Below are 9,602 nucleotides of genomic sequence, written 5' to 3'. Positions count from 1 at the left end.
AATTAGTACATAATTTTGAACCGGCTCATTTATACTAAGCGAATGATCTGAAATCTTAAACACACTACTCGTGATACTCATTAGCAAACATGATCAAAGATTTTATGCGTTATAACAAATGTGATTGGTCGGCAGGAGCCGGACGTTAGGTGTTTAAAATTCTTGATAGTGATTTATTTTGTTAATAACGCTATTAGGAAATCTAAAAGCTCCAGCTGATTTTAATAATGTTTTTTTTTAATTTCTTTTTTTTTTGGGGGGTGGGGGTTGGGGGGGGGGGGGGGGAACTAGGGGAATGACTAATTGAAGAGAGAGTCAAGAAAGAAGTGATACCACGAGAAACAGGTGGGAGGGAAAGAAAAGAATCCAACTTTTTTCTACCTTTTCATGTTTTTAGAGGAAAAAAGGAAAAAGGAAATAAATGCATCCATTACTTTTCTTTCCACAAAACTAAAGGAGTCAATAGCTGAATGCTTTATATTCTTGTTTCCTTTAATGCATTTTTCCTTTGTTAGGTTCCTTTATTGTTCTTTTTTTATTAAAATCACATGAAAAAAGAGATACATTTCACCCAACCCACCTGCAGGGAGGAGGGGTAATGGGTTTAAAATGAAGAAGGGAACTAATATAAGAACAAATGATTAGTAATGATTTACTTCATATCTACTACTTACCTAAATTATTTTTGTTTATTTTTATTTAAACAAAAATAAAAATATTTGAATAAAAAAAATCGAGCAATTTACCTACGGAAGTGTACATCCTTCCCGTTAAATCGGATTAATTACTCTTCTTATGTTTTAAATTAATTTCTCGAATGAGAGAGTAATTAGGTCTCATTTTTCATCTTGGCAACAGCTATAATGTGAATTGCTAAATAGTCGAAAAATATTTGCTTTTATTGAGTATTTATAATCACATATTTTTATTAAAATAATGAGAATTAATGCATCTCGCTGAATCGATTTAAATTATGCTTATATGCAAAAATATATGTAATTCATTCATTTGAGAAAGGGATGCAAATGCCTAATACGAGTAAATTTTTGGTTGAGGAAAAAAAAAAGATAACCTTGTGCATATAATACCTCGAGCAAATTTGCATGTGCAAAAATGAAAAACCCACCACTACTATTCAAGCCTACGTAATATGACTGATAACAACTTAAAATTAAATTAAAACAATGAATATTAAATAGGTTGATGTTGGACAACTTCTAATAACTTGTTATTGCACTCAGCAAATCTCAAATGATGCCAGAATATTTTGTCCTCTTTTAATACCCAAGCATCTATATTACCTTTATAATAAAGAAAAAGATCGATGCTGATTTTCTTGAGAAACAATCAAGATGCATCTCGACCCCAGCAAACAAAAATATTAACAATAATACTTCTTCCGATTTATACTATTTCTCTCAAAAATTTTGCACACTTAAAAAATATCTAATACTCCAGCTTTAATCATAAGAATATCTGTCTAAAAAAAGCTCTAAAATTAATTATCTCTCTTAATTAATATTCCAATAATTAGATAATAAATACTACTGGTTTTCTTAATACTACCGGCTTTAAATGTCAAATATTTTTTTAAATAAATTAATTTTTCTAAAATAACTACTTCCTCTATTCACTTTTACTTGTCCACGATGGACTTCGCATACTCATAATAATGATACTCCCTCCGGTTCAAAAAGAGTGTCCATTTTGCTTTTGTTTTTTTTCATGGTTCAAAAAGAGTGTCTACTTACCAAATCAAGAAAGAATTAATATTATTTTTTTTTCATATTTGCCCCTATTACATGTTAAGTGACCAAATTTCAATACATATTTAATTAGGGATAGTTTAGTCAAATTATCTATATTTATTTAGGAGTTAGTATTTTCTTAAGGGGTATCTAAATGGCTAAGTGAATACTTTTTTTGAATCAGATGGAGTAATATTTTGAGAAATTTTGGGAAATAGTTTGTGAAATGAGTAGTTAATGATAAGGGTAAAACAAAAAAAAGTTATCTTTTTTTGATTTGCTAAAATTGATAAGTAAAAATGAAAATATATTTTTAACACAGTAAATAAGTGAAAGTAAACGGATGGAGTGCTAATTTTAGATCTAAGAGAGTAATAAACTTCAAAATATTAAAAATGAATATGAAAAGAGGGGTATTCCGTCAATCATATGAATATTTTGGGAATTGTTCATTCAACAAATGGGACCTTTAAAAAGGGGAAAACAACCACATTTTTTTTTTTTCCATAAGATTCCAAGTTCCCCCATTTGCTCATTGGATTCGTAATATATTTCGACAAAATTAGGTTGGCCCCATGAGCTTTCACTCTTTCATGATGACTGCTTTGATTTTTATAGTCACTAAATGCTGCTCATATAATTAGTTGGTCCTTAATTATACAAACAAAATGAGAATAAAAGAAAAAGGAAAAATACAAATGAATAATAGTTATTATTTTATAAAACTCACGAAGATTTGCTTGGGTCCAAGAGATTAGATTTGTCTCTTTCTTTGCCACTCCTTCCAATAACCCAAAGAAATGTGTCCAAATTATGGAGTAATAGACTACGAATAAGTAGGAGATAGTGACTCGACCAAATAATATTAATTAAGACTTAAGAGATAGTGATATTGAGGTCACGTATCACTATGAAATAGTGGCTTATACACCGCCATTGGGACAAATTAACTCTTATTTTCCTCTACTAAATAATATTGATTCGATTTTCAACTAGGCCATGTTACTAAATAATCCCTCTTATCCCAAATATTACTCGTTTTAGTAAATGAATTTATTTTGAATTATTTGGATGTAAAGAAAAAAAGATTATTTATTTCGTAAAGCTACATCCCTTTTTATTTCAAATAAGTATATTGTTAATTGATATATTTAAGAAGATAAATAATTTGTTTTATTAAGCCTATTAAATATCTTGAGAGAAATGCAAATTTTTTGAAACGCGGGTAATATGAATAGGAGATAGGAATATTCTTTTATGGTAACTTATATATAGTATACCGTTATAAGGAGGATGCAATCAATTATTGATGAGTACAATCTTTAATCATATATTGAACACGATTACGGGGATTTCAAGAACTACGGTCTTTCATTGCTCTATTGCAAGTGTCTGCTTTAAGTCGATTTCAGTGTCACATTTGTCTTTGGAAAATGTGTAATAACCATAATGAAAAGGACAATAACACGCTCTGGGTCACTAACTCCCTTCTATCCAATCTTTTAGCTCTTTTTCGGTTCTAAAATATTTAATTTTTTCAAATATAAAAAAGGAATTAACTTTTTGTTTCAATAGGTTAATATGATCAATTTTATTATTAATTAATGCTAAAATATAGATTTCTTCATATGTACGAAAACAATAAAAAAAATCAATTAAAGTAATGAACCGGAGAGAGTACCATTATTAACTTGTGATTGCCAACTAATTAACAAATTATTACTATATATATCATTGATGCTACGGAAAAGAGGAGTATAAAACTTTTATTCAATCATTGGATTCTAATTGTCCCCTAAATCCATATGTTACTCTCATTAAATTTCTAAGACAAAAGCTTAACTAAAGGCAAATTAAGTGGCTTTGCCTTTTTTCCTTACTTTTCTTTTAATCAGACATGCACGGTGATTTTGACTCTTACAGAAAAAGTTGCAAATTGATTGTTAAGTAAATCCGTAAGCAAGCAATTTCAAGAACAAACGTACACGTAAATAGATGTCACTCTTTTATTTATTGGATTGTTTAACCAAAACATTATTACCTACTAAGTATGTATGTATATTTATTTATGTTGGTGTGTCTGATTTTCTGTCTTGGTTCCCTTTTGTGTGTGTGTGGGGGGGGGGGGGGGGTTATAATTGAAGCCAACTACAAATATAGTAATATGGGTAACTTCTGAGGGAAGTGAACTATTGTCCCCTTAAACGATTCCAAGGGAAAAAGACAAAATCTTGCATTGGATCTTATTTTAATTTTGCATGTTTTTTTCTTCTTCTTATTTTGCCCACATAAGCAGACAAAATCAACAATAGACAGCCAATTACTTTTACTACAACATATTTACTCCATAAATTTTAAACTACAACGGAAACTCATGTTAACATAAACAAGAAAGTGTAATTACTATCTTTTGAATCTGTACATGAACAACGAATGATGAAAATAGATCAAACTCAAAATTATGTGTTATATGATCATTTTTCTGGACTTTCCAATTATGATGTTGAGAATTCACACACGATATATGAATGATTTGTCAATGTACAAAAATAAGAAGAAACGTGACACTGATTAAGAGTACAATCCTATTTTCCCTCTAATAGCACTCCCACAAAAATGGCTCCTCGAGCCGAAATATTCCGCTATCGGCTCCAGCCAGCTGCCACGTTGAGATTGGGTATTGATAACGGTCATTTTGGTCCACTTGATCGATGGTAAGATCAGGTAGATCAAAAAATGTGTCATCGTGGTCTATCGATGGAGAATTTAGCAATTCTTGTGTGTTCTCTAAGGCTAAATTCATCGATGAATGTGAACTGTGCAGTTTAATTTGGGACTCAACTTCATCTCTGACGGAATTTTTCTCGAGAAACGTACTAGTGGCCGCATTAGCGGCTGCTGCTTGGATGTCCTTAGGGGAAGTGGAGGCTGGTCGTGGGAGTTGATCGGCTAAATGAGGGAAATTAAGATAAGCCGAGTTACCTTTAATGGCTAAAGCCGCGACATCATGAGCTCGAGCCGCCATTTCAGCCGTTGGATAAGTCCCTAGCCATATTCTTGATTTTTTCCTTGGTTGTCTAATTTCGGACACCCATTTACCCCAATTCCTCTTACGAACTCCTCTAAAAGTTGGATGCTTTTCATCACCTTGATTCTTTCTTTTTTTCTTGTTCTCCCCATTCCCATGACCATTCCCATTTTTGGTGAAATCTTGAACTATTTTTGAGCTTTTCTTGGATTTGCAAGTATAGCCATTTGATGGGGTTTTTGCATTAATGTTCTCATGGAAAGAAGATGATGAAGTAGAAGAAGTGGTGGTTGAAGGAGAATTTAAGCCATTAGAAGAATTTGCAAATGAGGAGGAAGTTATAGAAGAAGAAGAAGAAGAAGAACTATAAATGGAGAATTCAAGATGAAGATGATGATCTTCCATTATAGCTAGTATTAATCTCAAGATGTTTCTATAGCTTTTATGGTTTTTCTTCTTAATTAGAACTATAGTATTAGTAGCAAGAAAAAGGAGTGTAGCAAGTGGTTACTTAAAAAATAGAAAGGGTTGGTTTACTTAGCTTCTATGGTTGTGTTGTATTGGTTTAAATAAAGGAAATGAGAAGGAAAAGGAAATAAAGAAGAATGGGACCTTTTGCCACAAGGGTATCTACAGTTCAGCTATTTTGTTACCCATGTGGCAAATTGGATTCTTGTTATACATTTATTTTTATTTTTTTCCTTTTTGTATTAGTGTTATTTACCTCTTTATAAAAAGAAAATAAAGAAAAATAGGAATTTATAGTGGTGATATTTTCATTTTTCATAAACAACCAGATCAGTTTTGTCCTCACTAAAATCATGCAATTCACATGAAACTTGACTTAGGGCTCTGGTACGGTTATTTATGATGCGTTCATTGAGTATCTTGCGTACTTCAAACAATGTTGACGTCAAAATAATCATTATAAAACAATGATAATAAGTACCTAATTAGCAAGAAATTTGATCAATTGTGTATATAAATTAGATAAAAATGAAATTTATTTCCTAATTTTTTAAAATTAGTTCAGCTTAATTTTAGTAAGTGAAAAGGGGTAAATTTGCTCTTATACTTATTTTTTTTCTCTTGATATTTAATGGGGCTTTAATATAAGAGTACTTTTAAACCATAATAAAAAAATTGAAGGGTAAATTAGATTTTTATTGTTGAAGAATTTGGCCACATAGCGCTCATCTATTTTATTTTAGAAATTGATAAGGGTAAATACAAAATGATTTACTAACGGTAAGAGTATAAATTGACTCATAGTATGACTCAGAGCAAAATTGCACAATGTCGATATTACACTAAATTTTTAGACATTTTAATTCCTTCTAATAAATCTGTATATATGTCCATTAGTCACTCAGAGTAATTGAATATAGTAAAAGAAATATAGTTTCCCTTTCTCTTTGAATTTCTGGTATGATAAGCCTGGTGATTTATTGAAACATTAGAAATATAATTACTAGTAGTTAGCAATGTCAGGCTATTGGTACGTCTTTCTCAAATTGTCCTAATTCTTGCATTTTTTTTAACTACACTGACAATTACATGCTAAGAATATTGTCATTTCCTTCCTCTCTGGCACACTACGAGATTTACCTAATCACTTTTTGTTATTTTAAATTGATTATAATTGTAAATTCAAACTGCTGGAAACAGAGAAATTTTGCGAAGTTGACCAGTCAAACGTACATTGAAGAATAAAAATTGTTTTATTAGCATTATTGAGCAACAAAATTCTTCCATGTTGCAATAAAAATACTTAAATGATATTTATACTTCGGAAAAAGACAACAAACGGAACATTGATACACATGATCACCTCCATTAACATATTGTATTTTTATAGAAATATTCTATCAATTAATGTGGATTTTCGGAATTTTTCAATAACAGGCGGATCTGAAAAAGAATAAAAATGTTAAACATTAGAATTTTTTAAAAAAAATTACCACACATGGGTCACATGCTAGTGGGTCCAAACCAGTTCAAAGAGTGGGTCCTCCAACCAGATTTTGCTTACCCAATTACACTTGTTAATTGGAAGAAGCAATTTGAATTATTTTTTTAAAAAAAATTTATCTCTCATTTTATAGTAAATAGTTTGATTGAATATCTAAACTCTAAAGTTTACTTTCTAACCGTTTCTACTTTTTTATGTTTGATAATGACTCAATGGATAGGGAAATAATTAGTGGTTATTAAAGTTTTATGGATTTTTAAATATCTAGTACTTTCTCCCGTCTCCACTAGTATTGCTAGTACTTCATTGTCTTCTTTTTTTGTTGGTCTATATACTTCATCTTTTGCTGTGAATTTTCTTTGTTTTTTTTTTCATATTCCACAAAAATTGACAGAATCTTCACGCGCTATTCAGAAATTTCATTACTTACTATTTTTAGCAACTTAATGTGTACCCTAATTAAGTTCAAGAATCTGCCAAAAATTACATTGCTAAAGACCACTATAAGAAGGAATAGTAAGGGAAACTACACTCCCCTCCCCCTCCCCCCCCCCCCCACACACACACAGAAACCAACCAAAAGGAATAAAACAAAGTGAGGAAAAAAGATTTGTATGAGAAGATGGTTTGTTAAAACTGACTATCTTCTAGCTCATGAATTTTTAGGTTTCGAGAAAATCACCCCACAATGTTATATATTTTTAGGAGTTAAGAATTTTGCCTCAGAGATACTGACGAGATTTTAATATTCATGTTCCATATTTTTACCATGATCACAACATTAACTTTCCTATCAATTTTGGCATATTTTTCATCAATATTTTCAGTTAAGCTGCTCTTAGTGTTAACATGGAATTGTATTTACAACCCGTGGTTCTTTTGGCTTTTACTTCATGGCTTCCCCGTTACTGTATAATTTTTTTAAAAAAAATATGTTGTGATTATATTTTTTCCGAGTCGAGTGTCTATCAAAACAAACTTTCTACCTCTACAAGGTAGGATAATGTCTGCGTACATACTATTTTTTTGTCTAGACCTCACTTATAGGATTACACTAGTTTATTGTTGTTGCTTTTATTGTTGGTTCTTTGTCTTTTATATCAAACAAAAGTGTTTTGGAAATGTCGATTAAGGCCAAAACTGGACAAGAATACTGAGTAACCAAGTGTGTGATTCTCATACTTCCTTCAGAAATATACAATAACACATTGCACTTGTCCTTACTTTAAATTTGATGTATATGGACTCAAGTGGTCCTCCTATATACCTAGCACAAGTTCAATCTCCTGACTAACTGCTTAAAGAATTGAAAAGTAATGTCTAAAGTAGGAGGAAATATGTCATATTTAGAGAGAGGAGAATCAAGTTGCAGACAACTAGCAAAATGAGATCAATGCAATATGAAGAAGTTGAAGATGACATTTTGTACTATAGCCCATCCCCTTTTAATGAAATCTTACTTACAATACCTCAAAGAGACAAAATTCTCTAGAATTGTCCATATATGTAATATATATATATATATATATATATATATATATATATATATATGCTGCAGTAATCAATATACATATTATATACTATATGTAATAATATCTGTTGAAGCAAAGTAATGTCCTCAAAATTCTTATGGACTTTTTTAATAAAAATTTTCTTTAGTATTCATTCATCAGAAAATGTTGCTCTAGTGCATGACTGTAATATTTAAGTTCCTCAATCTTTTTTTTTTAAAGTTCTCCCTGAAACTCCACATTTTACTCTTTTAGTGGCTCGAACCCGCAACTTTAGGATTGAATATGGAGGATGCTTACCACTTAGCTCTCGTTTTGGCCATAAGTTTTTTTTAAAAGAAATATTTTAAAAACATTATTTAGTTATAAAAAGTGACTACTTTTTGGGCAGTTTTTGAGATGAATTTTACAAGTTTCAGAAAGTGGTTTAGACCAGTTTTTGAAGTTTTTTGCTCATAATATTTCAATTTTTTTTAAAGTAAAATGCATGTACGTCCAAATACAATTTCAACTTTCAAAACTATTTTTCATCTTATCTTCAAAACTTTTTTTTTTAAAGTTTCAACCAAATTTATGTCAAAACGCTAGCTTAAGCAACCCTCTCTTATCTTGAATCTTCATCTTTGATCGAAAAAGTAAACTTGGAAAATTTTGATATATAATGAATAAACATATACTTACTGTATAAATGGCAATTACGTTATAGGAAGAATGGTGGTTGGAGAGAGAATATATTATGGAATAATTTCACTATCCAAGGGAATTAGTACAGACATCCTTCACTACTAAAAATCCGGAAAAAAGCGACCAAAAATTAGCGACCAAATTTGGTCTGTCAAGAAAAGCGACCAAAGTTGGTCGCCAAACTGCCGAAAATAATAAAAAAATATTTGAAATACTTTAGCGACCAAAGTTGGTCGCTATTTGGCCGCAAATTTAGTTAAATTGTTGACTGGACTGATCAGACTTGCTTGGACAAATATATACTGAGATTAGCGACCAATATTGGTCGCTAAAGTGGGACCCACATTAAATTTGTTAATAATTTTATTATTATTTTATAAAACTTATAAAATATAAATATATATAATTTAAAACTTGCGACCAACGTTGGTCGCTAATTGAAGGATAAGTTGATAGCGACCAACATTGGTCGCTAACATGGGACCCAGTTATAATATTTTAATAAATATATATTTATTTAAAAAAATTAAAATATAAATAAATATAATTCAAAAGCTAGCGACCAAAGTTGGTCGCTTAATGAAATAGAGACCAACGTTGGTCGCCAATGTGGGACCCAGCTCTAACGTTTAACAATTTTTATTATTAATTTAAATATT

General features: G+C 30.5%; 1 protein-coding gene across 1 annotated transcript; it reads right to left on the bottom strand.

The window, feature by feature from the left end:
• Nucleotides 1–4,173: 4,173 nt before the first annotated feature.
• Nucleotides 4,174–5,310, bottom strand: LOC104221868 (ethylene-responsive transcription factor ERF039). Its single transcript, XM_009773006.2, has one exon. It carries the CDS (start codon nucleotides 5,179–5,181, stop codon nucleotides 4,345–4,347), a length of 837 nt encoding a protein of 278 aa, XP_009771308.1. The 5' UTR covers nucleotides 5,182–5,310; the 3' UTR covers nucleotides 4,174–4,344.
• Nucleotides 5,311–9,602: the final 4,292 nt, after the last annotated feature.

The sequence above is a fragment of the Nicotiana sylvestris genome, chromosome 1 (assembly GCF_000393655.2).
Source record: "Nicotiana sylvestris chromosome 1, ASM39365v2, whole genome shotgun sequence".
NCBI classification, from domain to species: domain Eukaryota; kingdom Viridiplantae; phylum Streptophyta; class Magnoliopsida; order Solanales; family Solanaceae; genus Nicotiana; species Nicotiana sylvestris.
Note: the sequence above shows the minus strand (reverse complement) of the source record. Positions and strands in the feature narration are given on the sequence as shown.